Genomic DNA, 19,734 nt, shown 5'->3' on the forward strand with positions numbered 1-19,734 from the left:
ATCATCCCTAAAGCCAACACCTCATTTGGCCGCCTTTCGTTCCAGTACTCTGCTGCCTGTGACTGGAACGAATTGCAAAAATCGCTGAAGTTGGAGACTTTTATCTCCCTCACCAACTTCAAACATCAGCTATCCGAGCAGCTAACCGATCGCTGCAGCTGTACATAGTCTATAGGTAAATAGCTCACCCTTTTTCACCTACCTCATTCCCATACTGTTTTTATACTGTTTTTTTTATTTATTTACTTTTCTGCTCTTTTGCACACCAATATATCTACCTGTACATGCCCATCTGATCATTTATCACTCCAGTGTTAATCTGCAAAATTGTATTATTCGCCTACCTCCTCATGCCTTTTGCACACATTGTATATAGACTGCCCATTTTTTTCTACTGTGTTATTGACTTGCTAATTGTTTACTCCATGTGTAACTCTGTGTTGTCTGTTCACACTGCTATGCTTTATCTTGGCCAGGTCGCAGTTGCAAATGAGAACTTGTTCTCAACTAGCCTACCTGGTTAAATAAAGGTGAAATAAAAAAAATAAAAAAATAAAACTCCCTTCAGTCTAATGTGTTGGATTACATCAGTTATTCTATTCTGTCTAGTTTGTGTCACTGTTGTGTTTCTTGTCTTTTCTGAATGTGTTATATGAATTGTGTCTGGAGTGGGATTACATGGACCCAACTAACTCTCCTCCCTCTGTCCCTTCTCACGCTTTCACTCTTCCCCCTCTCCTCCCCCTCTCTCTCAGGGAGTCCCCGTGCCTCAGCGTCAGCTCTCCACTTCCCCTCCTCCTCCATCATCCAGCAGTCCAGTCCCTACTTCACTCACCCCACCATCCGCTACCACCACCACCAGGACCCGCTCAAGGAGTTTGTCCAATTCGTCTGCGCCGACGGCTCGGGGCAGTCCGGGGGACAGGTGAGAGGTCAGGGAGGGTTGGAGGGGACATGGGACACACACAGACTGTTAGGGTTTCACATCACACAAACGGACTAAGACCCTTGCACTTCCACACGATCCGTTGTACTGGATTGACTCCCTATAGAAAAACGCTGGAATATTCAGCCATGTTATCTTACTGCTCTGCTGGGATTCTACCACTAGACCAGGACACAAACCCTTCTTATGGTCCACAATCTCAGATCCCAGATGTATATTTTTCCCTCCCTTTTTAAGTTCTGTATGTCCCAGTCTAACTCCCACATTCTGTCTGTCTTCCTGCTCTAGTGTCCTCCAGTATTTATTTCCATTGTCGTCATGGTTTCTGTGTGTTTGTGTGAGACTGACTGGTGGCTAGCTGGTGCTTCCATCAGCCGTGTGTGTGTGTGTCCCTGTCCTGGGTGGTGTGTGTGCTGAGTGCTCACCCTGTCCTGTGTGGTGTCTGCTGTCTCTGCAGCCTAACGGAGGTGGTCACAGCCAGAGCAAAATGCCAGGCTCCTTCCTGCTGCCCCCGCCGCCCCCAGTGGCGCGCCCCGTGCCCCTCCCCATGCCCGATTCTAAACCAATCAACACACCCCCGACGGCGGCGGACTCAGCTCGCCCGCATCTCCGTGTAAGTGACCCCCCCGCTCTCGCCCTCACCTCCAACCACTTCGCCCCTCAGACCCCCTGAGATATCTAGAGATATCAAATCCTAAATAAAAATTAGTACATAGGTAGGTTAACTCTAGGTAGAGAAACCCCACTCCCCAACCAAGGGTAGTTGGTTGGAGTCCCAAACCCAGTCACCACCTCCTCACTCCTGACCAGAGGAGGCTGGTGGGAGGAGTTAAAGTAATGAATTAATGGAACAGAGCCAAAACACTGTTGATTCCAGTGTTTTGGAGGATGGTTGGAGGATGTCCTCCAACCAGCCTCCTCCAACCAGCCTCCTCTGATCATGAGCGCCCTGCAGTCCTCACTGTCACCTCCCTGGAGCAGTACTCTATCCACTCCTGTAGAGCAGACTGCCACGCCTATGCCAGAGATCCCTATCAATCTCTCTCTCTCTCTCTCTCTCTCTCTATTCTAACCTAACGTTCCTATTACTTTCTCTGTTTTCCTCTCTCTCTCTCTCTCTCTCTCTCTCTCTCTCTCTCTCTCTCTCTCTCTCTCTCTCTCTCTCTCTCTCTCTCTCTCTCTCTCTCTCTCTCTCTCTCTCTCTCTCTCTCTCTCTCTCTCTCTCTCTCTCTCTCTCTCTCTCTCTGTGTGTGTTTCCTGCTAGCACCACAGGAGGCAGTGTAGCTAGGTTTTTTCCCTTCTTGTTGAAGTGTTTGTAGTGGGGGGGGACCAGTGCCCTGTATTCTGTCCTATAGAGTAGGTCCTAGTGTCTGGCTAACTGCTATCCTTTAATCAACCCAGACTATGCATGGTCTGTCTATGACAACAGAAGACCCCTCTCTCATTTCTTGTTTTTCTTTGATTAATTTGATATACTCATTTATTTCCTTTCTTTTTTCCTTTCATTCTTGTTTTTCTTTGTTAAGGGAACAAAATTAGGGCAGTTGGCGTGGACTCCATAAAACATCACGATGCCCCACTTTACCCATGATGCCCCACTTTACCCACAATTCCCTTGCTTCCTTCCTTCCACATTATATCTCACAACAATAAAAAAAATTGAGAACAAAATAAAAACAACTTGAAAATCACATACATAAACAATAAATATCAATCATCATTAAACATATACCGCTAGGTCTAATTAAGGAAATGGGGGGAGAAAAGAGTGTCGCTCGTGGGGGTGTGCGTGCTTTACCTCCGTTGGCTGGCTGGCTTGGTTCCTCTAGGCAGGCAGGGCGAGGTGCGTTGAGAGTCGGGCCGCGGGAGAGGCACACCGAGAGAGAGAGGGGGCACTGGACGGAGCTGCTTTGGTCACTTCCTGTTATTTTTCTTTGTCTCTTCGTCGTCCTGTCCTTCCTACTTTCCCTCCCCACTTTTATTGTTTATCGCCTATCTGTATCACTTTATTTATATAATATACTTTTATATAAATAAATCTACACCTCTTCTCTCCCTCCTCCACCTCCTTGTCTTAATTTATCTTATTCATTTTGTTCACAGTTTTCACCACACACACATACACACACACATGAATTCCCACAAACTCCTCCAACCTCCCCCTCACTCTGCCCTCACTCGGTCAGAATGGCAGTGTCATTCAGCTGCCTATCATTGGAGTCCAGTAGGCACAACAACTGCCCTAAATTTGGTCCCCTTCTCTGGTCTTGAGTACCTTCACCAAAGTAACAGGAGCTCCTTATCAACAGAATGGAGCATCGGCCAGCACACAAATTATGATTATTATTTCCTATTGGTTCCCCCTATAGAGCTTATTCCCTATTGGTTCCCCTCCATAGAGCTTATTCTCTATTGGTTTTCCCCTATAGAGCTTATTTCCTATTGGTTCCACCCATAGAGCTTATTTCCTATTGGTTCCCCCCATAGAGCTTATTTCTTATTAGTTCCCCCCTATAGAGCTTATTTCCTATTGGTTCACCCTATAGATCCAGACACAGGGCCCTGGGCTGCAAGGTATATCTGCGACTAACAGGAGGAGGAGGCTCAGCCCAATTTACTTCACTTCCCCACAGTAACTAACCGTCATAAAGAGCTCCCATCTATCCCTGTCTGACCCTCATAAAGGGCTTCCATTTTTCCCCAGTCTATCTATCTAGGAGACTTTGGGACTACAGTTTATATGCAGTATTATCAATGATCAAGACTGATCAATTATCAATATAGTCTTATTAATTCTAGCTCATTCTAAACATAATTTCCCAGAATCCAGTAATAACACAGTAACATGCACATATTGTACAATTGTGTGTGTGTGTGTTTGTGTTTGTGTGCGTGCGTGCGTGTGTGTGTGTGAGTGCGTGTGTGAGTGTGCGCGTATGCGTGTGGCTATGTCTGTCTGTGTGTGTGTGTGTGTGTGTGGGTTTGAATATGCGTGGGTTTGAATATGTGTGGGTTTGAATATGTGCGTGTGTGTGTGAATATGTGTGTGTGAATGTGTGTGTGTGCATGCATGTGTGTGTGACTATGTGTTTGACTCTGCATGTGTGTGTGTGACGGTGTGTGTATCTCTCTCTCTGTGTAGCATACTCCACGGCAGGCTCCACAGCTCCCAACAGGTTTGTCAGCATCGGAGCACGGGACAACTTTCTGAACATCCCCCAGCAGTCTCAGGTAGCTACCACCTCTCTCCGCTTCCACTCACTCTCTCACATTTTCTGCCAAACAATTGTAAACACGACAAAACACAACAATCAGACATGTTTTAAATGACTAGTTTTCAGTATTGGTTTGCAGTCTTTGCGACAGTAAACTTGTGGTCTTACCCGGAGGACACACAGAAATCTGCACATCATCAACATTAACTTCAGGGGTGTACATGTATACTGTAGATGGCTGAGGTTTTGGCGTATCAGACTCCTTCCTCAGAGTACAGTCTACTTGTGGTGTCTCCCTGGCTGTCTGTGTTGTGCCACTGGGCTGCAGTGTGTTGGGTTGTCCTCCATTACCTACACTACTTTTCTCATTAGGGTCTAACCGCACCTGCCTGCAGACCACTCAGCTATCCCTCCCACAGACACACATGGAAACAATCTGCATTCCTCCTATTCTGTTCTCTCGCTCTCTGTGTCTTCTCTCTCACTCTCTGTCTTCTCTCTCTCTCTGTATCTTCTCTTTCTCTGTGTCTTTTCTCTCTGTGTCTTCTCTTTCTCTCCCTGTGTCTTCTCTCTCACTCTCTCTCTGTCTTCTCTCTCTGTCTTTTGTCTCTATGTGTCTTTTCTCTCTCTCTGGGTCTTCTCGCTCTCTGTCTTCTCTCTCTCTCTCTCTGTCTTCTCTCTGGGTCTTCTTCTTTCTCCCTTCCTTTCCTCTACCTCCCCTCTCTCGCTTATCTCTTTCAACCCTCCCTTCTTCCCCCACACACTCCCTCATCCACAGATGTAACCCTGGCACAGAGGGAGTCGCCATACACACACACACACACACACACACACACACACACACACACACACACACACACACACACACACACACACACACACACACACACACACACACACACACACACACACACACACACACACACACACACCTTCAACTGACTTACTAGTGTAGTTTGAGAGCAGAGACATACACTGAGTGTACAAAACATTAAGAACACCTGCTCTTTCCATGACACAGACTGACCAGGTGGATCCAGGTGAAAGCTATGATCCCTTATTGATGTCACCTGTTAAAACCACTTCAACCAGTGTAGATGAAGGGGAGGAGACAGGTTAAAGAAGGATTTTCAAGCCTTGAAACATTTGACACATGGATCGTGTATGTGTGCCATTCAGAGGGTGAATGGGCAAGACAAGAGATTGAAGTGTCTTTGAACAGGGCAAGGTACTGGGTGCCTGGCACAACGGTTTGTGTCATGAACTGGGGGGGTGCAACTCTGTATTAGGGTAGGTGTTCCTAATGTTTTTTACACTCAGTGAAGAACTGGTCTGAGGAGCTCTCTGGTGGCTAAACACAAGTCATGCAGGGAGAGAAAGAGAGGGGGTTAAGAGAAAGAGAGTTAGTTCAAGCTCTGTGCTCCACAGGCGAAGGCACGTCCTGACTGTCTGGTTGCCCGTGGCAACCAGACATGATGTCATAGGCAGTTTAGCTTAGCCTTGAAGGGAGTTAAGGAGAAGTGGGAGTGGTCAGTCCTGCCAGGGATTACATTGGGGGAGAGAGAGAAGAGAGAGGAAGTTGGGAGAGAAAAGAGGAGGAGTTAGAAGCCCAAAAGGATCATGGGAAAGGGAAAAGGGAAAAGGAGGAAGGAAAGAAAGGGGAAAAGGGAGGAGAGAAACTTTCTCTCCGGGGTCCTATAGGAATGTAACAGAATAGAGAGCAGAGTGTAGCTATAGGGCCCAGTGATTAGCTGCCTTTCCCTGGGTCTACTCTGTGGAATGTTGTCTGGAGCCTGAGTAGAGCTGCCACTTAACCAGACCTGGGTTCAAATACTATTTTAAATATTTTCAATTGTGCCAGGCAAGGTCAATCCAGCCAAGAAACTATTTCCAATAGTATTGGAACCCAGCTCCCAGAGTCAAATGCCAACCCTATAACTCTGTACCCTCAGTGAGTCTTATCAAACTGTGAAACCTGATCCTGGGAGTAGCTGCATGGCCTGCAGTAGTTGACTTCATGGTGTCATTTGAAACAGTAAAGAAAGTCTTGTGAATCATGTTACATCTAAACTTTGTACTTATTGGAGACTTTGACGGTTGAAATACTACAACGTGAAAGAAGTACTTTTACAAACTGTCGTCTTGAAATGACTTACTTACATACTGTGTGAGGAATGATCAACTTAAGGTTCCTAGGCATTGGGGTATGATCGAGGCTCGGCTCAGTAAAGGGAAAAGTTGCTATGAAGGATGGCCCACTAGTGGCTAGTTAATATTTTGCATGACAACATTTTTAAAATCGATTATTTTCCTGAACCATTTATTTACTTATAAATGTGTAACTGTTGAACTTAGTGATGTTACCACATGACAAAGATGAACCTGATGTTTCCTGTATTTTATTTCTCTTCTATAGTCTTGGTTCCTCTGACAAGGCCTCCGACTCAACCGCTAGAATTGTGTCATGAGAAAATTGGGAATGGAAAAACAACACAACACACAAAACAAACCAACACTGACTACAAACAAACTGCTGACACTAAAGTATTTTTGCTCAACAACCAACAACACAAAAACAGAAAATAACCCCCCAGAAGAATACCCATTTCCACAATTTGAACATTTGAACCGGAACAACCATCTCCCTATACAGAAGGCTGAAAAGAGATCGGTTGAAGTGGACAGACTCAGAACGAACGACAGAACGAGGAAGAAGAGGAGGAAGAAAGATGAGGAAATGTCACACACAAAACATGTCAGAAAGCAAACAAAAATATGCAACCTGACAACTAACTGACCAATTTCGTTTTATTGTTGTTTTTATATTTTATTTTCACAATGAAACTCCATGCAATGGCTGGGAGATCCACCCACACACAATAGTGTAAAACACATAGTTGGCAGAATTTGGTCATTTGAGCTATAGCTATAAACATTGTCACCACCCAAAAGAACCCATTCTGTAATCCTTTAGTCTTTCCTCCTGACGGTGCTTTACGTCCCTGCTCCCTCTCTCATCTGTCAACCAGGTGTCCAGGGTTGCCCCGGCAACGCCCACAGCCTCACACAACCACATCCGACTGGCCTCACTGCCGCTTAATGTACTCAGCCCTGAATCCCCTCCCTCCACCCTTCTTCTGATTGGCCAAACACTGGGACACCATCCAATGGTGTGATACCATCTGCACTAGATGGCTGGTTTTAGCTTACCCTCTTGTGAAGAGCGATAGCCAATAGCATGAGCCGAGAGCGAACACAAAACAGTCAGTCAGTCAGACATAAGACAGTCAGACATAACAGAGAGAAAGTCAGTCAGTCAGACAGACATCACAGTCAGACAGACAGACATAAGAGACAGACAGACAACAGACAGTCAGACAGACAGACAGACAGACAGACAGACAGACAGACAGACAGACAGACATACAACACTATGCCCTCTTTCGTCCCCTCACCTATATGCACTACTGAAACAAATAAGGGAGGAAACAGAGCGATCCAGCAGGTCGCTGAAGGCAGTGTGTGTGTGTGGGCAATGGGCTGTGGCTCTGGCATCCTGGCACTCACACATACACGCACTCACGCAGACTCAAAGTACGTACACACACACACACACACACAGATCATTGTCTCCAGAACCCACACGTCTGGCAGACACAACTGATTCACTGACAATACCATTTTGTCTGTGTGTCCTTCACAGTAACATAATACATGCATAGGATCAACATCATCGTGTAATAACTAGCTTTCTTTTTGTTTGTAGCCGTTTTCTTGCATTTCATTTTGTTTGCCGGATTGGTTTTGGTTTTGTCCCACTTGGATTCTTTTGCTTATGTTTGACCTTCTTCCCTAAGATCTTTTTCTTTCATCCGCTTTTTATTTTGCAGAAAAAATATCATCTTCGTTTGCAATAACAGGCATCTCTGAAATCTCTCACAAACACCAGTACAGGAACTTGCGACAACGCCTGCCCTGCTTCACCCTGTAACCACAGTCCATTCACAGTAGCGCCCGGAGGAACACACGCTGACACACCACCGTATCAAAATGCACACTACTAACACCGTCACCCTGATTCCAAACACAAAGGTGAGCCTTTATATACGAGTTTCTCCAAACTGCCTTTGATAATGGTTTTTCATTCATTTTGACATTTGTCATTTTTAATTTGAGATACCTTGTTTTTTTTCTATTGTAAATGTGATTTATTAAATTGTTATTGATATTGTAATCTTTTTTTTTATCATGACACAATAATTCAACAACAAAAAAAGCCAAACCTCACAAAATAACTGGACTGCCTAGCTGTTGGTTTCTTCCATGTGCAGGGATAGAATTGTCTGACAGCCCAGGCACTCAGAGCTAATTTTACTATAAACTCAATGTACTCAAATCATATATCACAACTATAACAATCTATGGAAGTGCCTCTGTACTCCCCTATCATGCAATTAGTTCAAATTCAGGTTGATGTTTTTGTTCACATATATGCTAAAGCTACAAAGAATGGTGATGTTTCTTCCTATATGGAAACCATTGGCTATAGGACAGAATCTTTATAGAAGACTGCAAAATGTTATAAAGAGAGAGAGAGAGATCTTAAACATATATATTTATGGTATATGCTCCTTTTTAAACTTGACTAAAATGAGCTTGTTGGCAGTTTAGTTATTTTCTGAACTCTTGAGCTAGCAGAATTCCATGATGGACAGCACCTCACTGTCACCATGACAATTCAATGAGCACCCACCCACCCTCCACAAATCTACAGTGCAGCGTTCAAAAAATGAAACAAAAATGTCCATGATGCAAAATAGATGAAACATGTCAAAATCGACAATGGAAAAATTGAAGAAAAAAGTGTTTGTTTTTTTGATGGAAAGTATTATTATTGAAAAATATGTGTGGATTGAGCCACGTGCAATGCATTGGGTAGATTCATTGTGTTTTGTCTGTTAGAGATTTTTAAGAAAGCTAAGAAGAAAAGAGAAAAAAAATCTATTTGTTTCAAGTCCGATGTGCTCCTGGACTCTAAACTAACAGAGCCATATCCTAGTCTTTGTAAGTTGGGGGGTATTTGTTTTTATTTTCCTTTAGTGTCTCTTTTTTAATGTTTAACGTGTACTCATTTGTTTATAAACATGTTTGGAGGGGCTGAAGGAAGAAACATTTCTTACAAAACGTTTAAAAACAAATTGAACATGGAATGAAAAACCGGTGAAATGAAAAACCGTCACTTTTACACACTATAAAGTACATTCAAACTATTACAAAATGAATGATAATGAACAAAATAATGACTACCTTTAGGAAACCGCATTTATTACTCCTCTTCTCTATTTCTATTCCTTCTCCTGTTTGTAATATTGAGTGGAGGGAGGGGTTCCTATTCCTTCCTATATTCCTCTAGTAGGTTGTGAAACAAAAGGCATTTTGGTTCAACCTTTAGATAGGACGAGAGCTGTACTGTAGGCTTATCAATGCCCACAACTACTTCTTCTGATTTCTCCCAGACTATTATACTCCTCTCTCTGAGTCTGAGCAAGGGAAAAAAACAGGAAAATGGCAGCTTAGAATTTGTTTCATTTGAGGAGCCAGCCAGTCTGTCAGAACCATGACGTAACGATAGAAATACAGTAGGCCTATGCAAAGTGAGCTTCCCTCCACCCCTTCCTTCTCCACCCTCTCCCTCATTCCCCTGTAAATTCACCTTGACTAGTGCTTGTGCTGTAGTGTAGTTTCCCAGCAGTTAAAGGTTGTCCCTTAAAAGTGCCTTTTGTTCACAGACTCCATTTTGTAATCCAGATCGCTCCCCTTTCATTCGAAATAATTCAAGGTAGAGGTGGAAGTGCCCCTAAGTGCAGATCTAGGATCAGTTTACTGTATATCCTGACCTGAACCATTAGGAGGGGATATGCTAAACTGATCTTAGATCAGTGCTTAGTGAGCAACTTCATCCGACCTCAACCTTTGAAAAATGATCCCCCTCCATTGTATCAACCTTCCCATAAATCCTTTCCCTTTCCAAAATCCGTATATATATATAGTACAAAAGGAAACTGGTGTGAATTAGTTCTTTACTTTTTATTGATAAATGATGGGAAAAAAAATACTGAAAAGGCAAAAAAAACTTGTTCTCGTTCCCCCTTGCTCTCTGGCTTTTTTCTTCTTCCCTCCGTCTCCTCCTCTCCTCTCCTCTGTCTATCTGTTCTCTCGTAGACACCGGAGTAGTCTGTAACTGTGTCCTCTCTCTCTCCTTCCCCCTCCCTCCCTTCCTTCCTTCCGTTGATGGAAGGGGTTGTTGAAAAAAAAAATGCCCGAAACTTTTTGTCTTGAGCAGAATGCAGTTAGCTCACGTTATTCTTGTCTGTATTGCCTCTTCTTCACATTGTATACCATTACCCATCCTCTTCAGCTTCTCCATTCAAACAGCTAATGTAAGTGAACAAATTACACCAATGGGCTTTTGGGGGTGCGCCTGCCCAGTGTAGGGTAGGACTGGGTGTTAGGGGTTATGGGGGTAAAGGTCTTAGGGGGTCAATAATGTTGGGGTAAAGGAGAAATTATAGGGGTACCTTTTGGGTGTTGGGGGGGGGAGGCTGCTCTTCTGCTGTGACAAGTTGGGAGTTTTTATTTTATTTATTTTGTTTTATTTTATTCCTTTATTTTTATTTTTGACTTAATTTGGATTTTTGCTTTCATAGTTCCTAACTATCAGGGTATGCCGTCATTGAAACTCTATAAGAGAGTCTTGGACTGTAAATGAAATGCTACAAGCACCTTATAACTACTGGCTGAGAAAAGGGGGTTTGCAATACTACCAGCACACACACACACACCTAGTCATGTATCAAATACTCTAAACTCTTGTATTATTATTGTGAGGTTTTATCTAGTGAAGCCAGGAGCAGTATTAGCCATTGGCAAAACACACACCACAACCCACCATATAGAGCCAGCATGAACCAGGCTTGAGGCATACTCTCAAGTGAAACGTAGAGATATCAGTTTGAATGCCAGGCTCTAAAAACTCTGTTCCATTTTTGAGATTATTTTTATTTTTTTATTTTTTTTGTGGTGTCTAGACAGTACGCCCTTTGACCCGTGACCCTACGCCCTCAGAGCAGAAGAGCCCCACTCAAGCCTGTAGCTCTGTCTGAAATCGCACCCTATTCCCTACATAGTGCACTACTTTTTCACTATTCCCATAGGGCCCTGTTCAAAAGTAGTGCACTATGTAGGGAATAGGGTACCATTTTAAATGCATCCCATGTCTTTGTGTATAAGAAACACCCCCAGAGCTCTATAGGTGAAATGCATGTGTTAATTACAGTTTCTTTTCCATAAGAAGAAAAACACAGTTTGAGCAGAGCAGCACCTTGATTGAATAAAAGGATGTTCTTGACTGTAGCATCTTGACTGTGTTGTGTCTTTATTTATGATCATGACTGAGAATGTAAATGATGATAGTGGAACCTCATACCTACATGACAAGTTCAGGTAGTTTGATGTGGAAAGGTAGCCATACAGTGAAGGATGTTCTTGACTGTTGGATCTGTGTTGTCTTCATTATTATGACTGGAAATTAATATGATGAAGGGATATACAGTGGGGCAAAAAAGTATTTAGTCAGCCACCAATTGTGCAAGTTCTCCCACTTAAAAAGATGAGAAAGGCCTGTAATTTTCATCATAGGTACACTTCAACTATGACAGACAAAATGAGAGAAAAAATCCAGAAAATCACATTGTAGGATTTTTTATGAATTTATTTGCAAATTATGGTGGAAAATAAGTATTTGGTCAATAACAAAAGTTTATCTCAATACTTTGTTATATACCCTTTGTTGGCAATGACAGAGGTCAAACGTTTTCTGTAAGTCTTCACAAGGTTTTCCCACACTGTTGCTGGTATTTTGGCCCATTCCTCCATGCAGATCTCCTCTAGAGCAGTGATGTTTTGGGGCTGTTGCTGGGCAACCCGGACTTTCAACTCCCTCCAAAGATTTTCTATGGGGTTGAGAGCTGGAGACTGGCTAGGCCACTCCAGGACCTTGAAATGCTTCTTACGAAGCCACTCCTTCGTTGCCCGGGCGGTGTGTTTGGGATCATTGTCATGCTGAAAGACCCAGCCACGTTTCATCTTCAATGCCCTTGCTGATGGTAGGCTTTGTTACTTTGGTCCCAGCTCTCTGCAGGTCATTCACTAGGTCCCCCCGTGTGGTTCTGGGATTTTGACCTCATGGGGTGAGATCTTGCGTGGAGCCCCAGATCGAGGGAGATTATCAGTGGTCTTGTATGTCTTCCATTTCCTCATAATTGCTCCCACAGTTGATTTCTTCAAACCAAGCTGCTTACCTATTGCAGATTCAGTCTGCACAGCCTGGTGCAGGTCTACAATTTTGTTTCTGGTGTCCTTTGACAGCTCTTTGGTCTTGGCCATAGTGGAGTTTGGAGTGTGACTATTTGAGGTTGTGGACAGGTGTCTTTCATGCTGATAACGTTTGTTCCACCATTGGGGGCCAGAGCAGCGAACAGTTTTGACTGGGCTGAGCGGGAACTGTACTTCCTCAGTGGTAGGGAGGCGAGCAGGCCAGAGGTGGATGAACGCAGTGCCCTTGTTTGGGTGTAGGGCCTGATCAGAGCCTGGAGGTACTGAGGTGCCGTTTCCCTCACAGCTCCGTGGCGAGCACCATGGTCTTGTAGCGGATGCGAGCTTCAACTGGAAGCCAGTGTAGAGAGCGGAGGGCGGGGTGACGTGAGAGAACTTGGGAAGGTTGAACACCAGACGGGCTGCGGCGTTCTGGATGAGTTGTAGGGGTTTAATGGCACAGGCAGGGAGCCCAGCCAACAGCGAGTTGCAGTAATCAAGACGGGAGATGACAAGTGCCTGGATTAGGACCTGCGCGCTTCCTGTGTGAGGCAGGGTCGTACTCTGCGGATGTTGTAGAGCATGAACCTACAGGAACGGGACACCGCCTTGATGTTAGTTGAGAACGTCAGGGTGTTGTCCAGGATCACGCCAAGGTTCTTAGCGCTCTGGGAGGAGGACACAATGGAGTTGTCAACCGTGATGGCGAGATCATGGAACGGGCAGTCCTTCCCGGGAGGAAGAGGAGCTCCGTCTTGCTGAGGTTCAGCTTGAGGTGGTGATCCGTCATCCACACTGATATGTCTGCCAGACATGCAGAGATGCGATTCGCCACCTGGTCATCAGAAGGGGGAAAGGAAGATTAATTGTGTGTCGTCTGCATAGCAATGATAGGAGAGACCATGTGAGGTTATGACAGAGCCAAGTGACTTGGTGTATAGCGAGAATAAGAGAGGGCCTAGAACAGAGCCCTGGGGGACACCAGTGGTGAGAGCGCGTGGTGAGGAGACAGATTCTCGCCACGCCACCTGGTAGGAGCGACCTGTCAGGTAGGACGCAATCCAAGCGTCCTACCTGGAGCCTCTTAAATAAGTTGTTACAGGTCTGTGAGAGCCAGAAATCTTGCTTATTTGTAGGTGACCAAATACTTATTTTCCACCATAATTTGCAAATAAATTCATTAAAAATCCTACAATGTGATTTTCTGGATTTTTTCCCTCATTTTGTCTGTCATAGTTGAAGTGTAACTATGATGAAAATTACAGGCTTCTCTCATCTTTTTAAACGCTATTTAGCGCGCACCACTAACTAAGCTAGCCGTTTCACATCCGTTACATTAGCAGTGGGGAAAAGTACCCAATTTCATACTTCAGCAAAAGTACAGATACTTCATAGAAAATGACTCTAGTAAAAGCCACCCAGTAAAGTACTACTTGAGTAAAAGTCTAAAAGTATTTGGTTTTAAATATACTAAAGTATTAAAAGTATACTGAACAAAAATATAAACGCAACAAGTGTTAGTCCCATGTTTCATGAACTGAAATAACATATCCCAAAAATGTTCCATATGCACAAAAGCTTTTCTCTCAAATGATGTGCACAAATTTGTTTACATTGCTGTTAGTGAGCATTTATCCTTTTCCAACAATCTATCCACCTGACAGCTGTGGCATTTCAAGAAGCTGATTAAACAGCATGATTATTACACAGGTGCACCTTGTGCTGGGGACATTAAAAGGCCAATCTAAAAATGTGCAGTTTTGAGGAGTGTGCAATTGGCATGCTGACTGCAGTAATATCTACCAGACCTGATGCTATTCTCCAGTCATGTGAAATCCATAGATTAGGGCCTAATGAATTTATTTCAATTAAGTGAGTTCCTTCTATGAACTGTAACTCAGTAAAAATATTTGAAATATTTTGTTCAGTGTAAATGTTATTGAAAAAATATACTTAAGTATCAAAAGTAAAAATGTAAATCCTTTCACATTCTTGATATTAAGCAAACCAGACGGCATGATTTTCTTTTGTTTTATGGATAACCAGAGACACACTCCAACACACTGACATTGTTTACAAACAAAGCATTTGTGTTTAGTGAGTCTGCCAGATCAGAGGCAGTAGGGATGACCATGGATGTTTTCTTGGTAAGTACTTGAAATGGACCATTTTTCTGTCCTGCTAAGCATTCGAAATGTAACGAGTACGGGGAAAATGTATGGAGTAAAAATTACATTATTTTCTTTAGGAATGTAGCGGAGTAAAATGTGTCAAAAATATATATAGTAAAGTACAGATAACCCCAAAAAACGACTTAAGTAGTAATTTAAAGTATTTTTACTTAATTACTTTACACTACTGCTTATTAGGCATATTTTCTCGTCCACCTACCCGCCATTTTTTCGAAAGGCAACTTCCGGATCTCCCAACTTCCTATTAACTAGCTACGTCACTTCTGTGTATACAGTTTGTAAACAAAGCCAAAACAAAGATGGATTCATCAAGAGGTTTAATCTAAAAATATAGTCAGATCGAATAACACATTGAAATCGGTGTCATTTACAGTTCGCTGACTTAGGTATTGGAAAATTAGAGACAGCATTTACATGTCGTTGTTTCGAGCGATATTGACTTTTATTTCGAAGTTACACAGCGATTAGAATAGTTTTCTGCATCGACGTTGGAGGGCTGTTGTTCATTCCTATTTGCTAGCTACCCCGCAGGCGAGCTAAAAAGACAACTTATTTAGCAAGACACGTAAAAATATTTGTTTTTGTTGCTTATCTTGCTGTCCTGTTAGCTGTATTCGGGGGTTGTGTGTGCTGGTCCAGTTCAATGGGGAACTGTTTGTCTTCGCAAGGCGCCGACGACTTGTCTCTCCTCAACGAGTCCCAGGAAGCCAGTGTTCCAGGAGACCCTCCACCGCCTTACCAGGTAAATTCAGGAGGAGATGGATCACATCTATACCGGGGATTCATTGACAACAATGTCAACTAACTGTCCACGTTGTTAAATTAGCCTAGTCGTATGTTGCATGGGCTGTGTTTTGTATATTTTCTGCTCATTTCGTATTCTGTCAGAAGTTTAGGGTTCACTAGTAAGCTATAACTGTCATGTGAGAAATTCTGGCATGGTTTAGCTTACAAACACCTATAAAGGCTTTCTGTCCATTTCCCCATCAAGTTAATGGTATAAAATCTGACTGAGAGAGTAGAGGATCCACATGTAGTTTTGGGGGGGTCCAGAGACTCCCCAATGACTATATCATGGGTTACCCTGTACCCATCTCCACACATTCCATACAGGAGCGTGTCCACGCGCCAGTGTACCACCCCACCCCCAGTCAGACGTGCCTGGCCAGCCAGCTAACAGAGGAGGAGCAGGTCCGTATCGCCCAGCGGATTGGCCTCATCCACCACCTCCCCAGAGGCATCTTCGACCCCGGCTCTGAGCCCTCTGACAAGAAAGTCAAAGAGTATGTTTTTTTCTGCCCTGTGACCAACCATATAATTTTTCTTGTAGCTCAACCAATTTAGACACTAATTTACTAGCAATGTCCTATTTCTAGTCACATTATCTTGAGCCATGCATGGCCCAGAAGGATATTAGTGGGTTCTCACCTCATCCATTACCAAGTGTATGTAAGTTAGCTGTAGGCCTCTTATTATTTGAAACCTGTACCACATTTTGACTAAATGCTATCTATCATGTCGTGCGCCTCACTCTCTCCAGGTGCGCGATCTGCATGAATGACTTTGAGTATGGCGACCCCATCCGGTTCCTTCCCTGCCTGCACATCTACCACGTGGACTGCATCGACACCTGGCTGATGAGGTCCTTCACATGTCCTTCCTGTATGGAGCCTGTGGATGCCGCCCTGCTCTCCTCCTATGAGACCAACTGAACTGGTCTCATAGGAGACCAGTTCACTCATCTGAGCAGTCTCTGGCTGGGTCCTGTTCATTAGGCCAAACAGAAGAAAATTGATTAAAGCAGGGAGGGACTTGACCTGGACTTGTCCAATAAGAAGTGCTTGTTAAATTTTTTTTCAGTTGCAAAACTATTCCGTATTTAATGTACTACTTTTCACCAGAGCCTTATAGGCCCTGATCCAAAGTAGTGCATTAAATAGGGAATAGGGTGCACACAATCCTAGAAACTTCCCCCTTAACAGAGGTGCCAAACGCCCTTATGACACATCACCTCTTTAACCTGGATGTTCTGTCCTAGTCACACAGCCCTGGGAGGAGTGATGGGTTGTGTCAAAATATATATATATTTTTTAAATGTAACCTTTATTTAACTAGTGGAGTCTGTTAAGAACAAATTCTTATTTACAATGGCGGCCTACACCGGGCCAAACTCAGACGGCGCTGGGCCAATTGTGTGCCGCCCTATGAGACTGCCGGTTGTGATACAGTATGGATTTGAACCAAGTGGTCTGTAGTGACGCCTCTAGCACTGAGATGCAGTGTCTTAGACCACTGCGCCACTTGGAAGCTCCATATGTAGGGTGTACCACACTGAGTGTGTTGAAAGTGGGGTGTTCTACTCTGTATTGGGGCTTTTGGAATTAGGAACATCTGTCTCTTTCGCCTTTTCAGACTTGTTGCCAAATACATCTTAAGTGAAGTGAAGGATATAGATGGAGATCTTTAGAAGTCATGATGAGAGATATTATTGACAACTGATTTCACCTTTGGATGATCTGAGGGTGGTAGACTAGAGATTGGCCCATTAGTTTAGTTTATGTAGGCTGGTCTTGGATCTGTTAGTGCTGTCTTCTTGACAACAGCTGATAAGACGGCACAAACAGATCTATATCTTTGTTTATGTGGTTGGTTTATTTTAATTCCCTTTTCAATCATCCCCCTCCAGACTAAAATGTGCAATATGATGTGAGGAAGTGCTAGAATTGCACCGTTCTGATTGGTCAAAAGAAGGTGACCCCCGACCTTAACACTGCTGTCTCGGCCAATTAGCTTTAAGACGGGTATGGCCTTGAATGTCTCTTAAAAAAGCACAGGGCTCTTGACTAGAATGCAAACATTTTTCTCATTAAATGGCAATCGTAGAGAGAGAAAAAAGTTCACAAAATAATGAGATATGAGAATAAGCTATGAGGTCTCCATCCCATGCCGGTCTAGTAGGTTACCTCATGACTTACTACTGGCCTCATACCTTTATTGGAGATGTTACTACTGGCCTCATACCTTTATTGGAGATGTTGGATTTGTATGTATGTTGTTTTACAGGGTGGGTTGTTGTAGCTGTAAGTTAGTCTGGTTCCAGATCTATTTGTGCTGTCTTGCCAAGGTGGCCAGCCTTACTGGGCTAGCTCTTAGTACCTTAAACTGCATTTTCACCTTGGATCTTTTTCCTTACAAAGCTTTGCCTTGACTGTGTGCTGTCTTCCTCTTATGAGATCATGGTTTGTTGTTGTTGTTCATTCTTATGTTTACTGTTAGTGAGTGACTTTTGCGTCCAACATGGCAAACTAATCCCTATATAATGCACTACTTTTGAGCAAAGCACGATGCAGGAACTGGTCAAGAGTAGTGCACTATGTAGGGATTAGGGTGCCATTTTGGACGTGGCCCAAAATGCTGTGCCATTATCTATCCCTGAATTCTATGCACCTTGGGATCTCCTCTGGTACCGTGTAGGTCTGGGACTGTATTCACAAAGAGTCTTAGAGTAGGAGACCGTTTTGCCTTTTGGATCATAGTTATATGTACTCCTAGTCTTTGTGACGACAGGCCTTGAATCAGGACAGAGGAAATCTCTTTTGTTCTTCTTTTCCCTCTTCCTTCTTCTATTTCTCCTACTACTCACTCTATTGTCTCTTTGAATGACTTTATTGTAGAAGTGTTTGACAAGAGAGAAAGATAATATTTTACACTGTTTTGGATACTGTGTGTAAAGGTTGTATCTGGAGTGTTTTCCAATGTTGTCAGAAAATGTGTTTGTGAATATAGATCTGGTTTTTTTGTATTGTAGTGATGATCTATTCTACATGATTGAATTCCAGAGGCTTTTTAAACTGTCTTGTCGATCGATTATTGGACTAAAATGAATAGGAAACTCTTATTGATTGACTGTGGTTTGATACTAACAAAGTAAGGACATGTGAGAGAGGTTACAGACTCAAACTGAGGAGAATAGAATGGATTGTGACTTGAAACCATTCTGAATGTAACTCTTGATGGTGGACATTACTGTGGTGAAGTCAAAACCAGGAGCGTATTTGAAATGTAACCTCATCACCAACTCTCTTCAGGTGAAAGTGGGGAAAGTATGGCTGCTATTCAGTTCAGTCCTAGACCTATGCCCTTTTAGGTGAACGTGAGCCAACTCCTGTGAAGTACAATCATTTCTGATACTCGTGTCATTGTTTTAGTCTCCTTGAAGCCGGAGATGGAGAGTGTGTCTACTGAAAGAAGAATATGATTAGTCAGACTCTTCCTGGCTGCTGTTTCTGGGTTTTGTAATGTGTGTGTGCAATGAGGGCTCAGCTTTTAGGAAAAACTACAATAAAAAGTGAATGCCAAATCTAAGCTTCTTCATATATGGCTTCTTATTACCATATTCTAATTTTGTATGTGTTTCGTCATAGTTGTTACATTGTTTTAGCAATTTGTAATAATGAATTGCAAGTGCACCATCTTTGGCATAACAGGTTAGCTAGATTGAGGTGTCTGGTGATTCCAGTGTATCCCACCCACAGGATGCTTTCACCATCATAGTTCACCCATCTATCGTCCGCTACAGTGAGGTCATCAAGAAAGAAAACCCTATTTACATGTTTTTTTTGCCTGCTAAGAATGGAAGAGAGATGACCTCAATGATGACACAGAGGTCTTCTGTCCCCTGCTAGACAAGGACCACCTCAATGATGACACAGAGGTCTTCTGTCCCCTGCTAGACAAGGACCACCTCAATGATGACACAGATGTCTTCTGTCCCCTGCTAGACAAGGACCACCTCAATGATGACACAGATGTCTTCTGTCCCCTGCTAGACAAGGACCACCTCAATGATGACACAGAGGTCTTCTGTCCCCTGCTAGACAAGGACCACCTCAATGATGACACAGAGGTCTTCTGTCCCCTGCTAGACTAGGACCACCTCAATGATGACACAGAGGTCTTCTGTCCCCTGCTAGACTAGGACCACCTCAATGATGACACAGAGGTCTTC

At 43.4% G+C, this 19,734-nt stretch overlaps 1 protein-coding gene and 1 pseudogene across 2 annotated transcripts in view; both read left to right on the top strand.

Annotated features, from left to right (window-relative positions):
* The window catches only part of LOC127919488 (nuclear factor 1 X-type-like), a 33,928-nt pseudogene extending 22,354 nt beyond the window's left edge, over positions 1-11,574 (top strand). The window contains exons 6-9 of the transcript XR_008103150.1: positions 756-925; positions 1,404-1,559; positions 4,089-4,177; positions 6,578-11,574. The product of XR_008103150.1 is annotated as a nuclear factor 1 X-type-like (transcript). The remainder of the gene's footprint in view (positions 1-755; positions 926-1,403; positions 1,560-4,088; positions 4,178-6,577) is intronic.
* Positions 11,575-14,985: 3,411 nt separating this feature from the next.
* On the top strand, positions 14,986-19,091 carry LOC127919489 (RING finger protein 11-like). Its single transcript, XM_052503086.1, has 3 exons — positions 14,986-15,468; positions 15,840-16,009; positions 16,267-19,091. The coding sequence occupies exons 1-3, from the start codon at positions 15,370-15,372 to the stop codon at positions 16,436-16,438; spliced, it is 441 nt and encodes a 146-aa protein (XP_052359046.1). The 5' UTR covers positions 14,986-15,369; the 3' UTR covers positions 16,439-19,091.
* Positions 19,092-19,734: the final 643 nt, after the last annotated feature.

Source organism: Oncorhynchus keta, unplaced genomic scaffold, assembly GCF_023373465.1.
Source record: "Oncorhynchus keta strain PuntledgeMale-10-30-2019 unplaced genomic scaffold, Oket_V2 Un_contig_16796_pilon_pilon, whole genome shotgun sequence".
Lineage (NCBI taxonomy): Eukaryota > Metazoa > Chordata > Actinopteri > Salmoniformes > Salmonidae > Oncorhynchus > Oncorhynchus keta.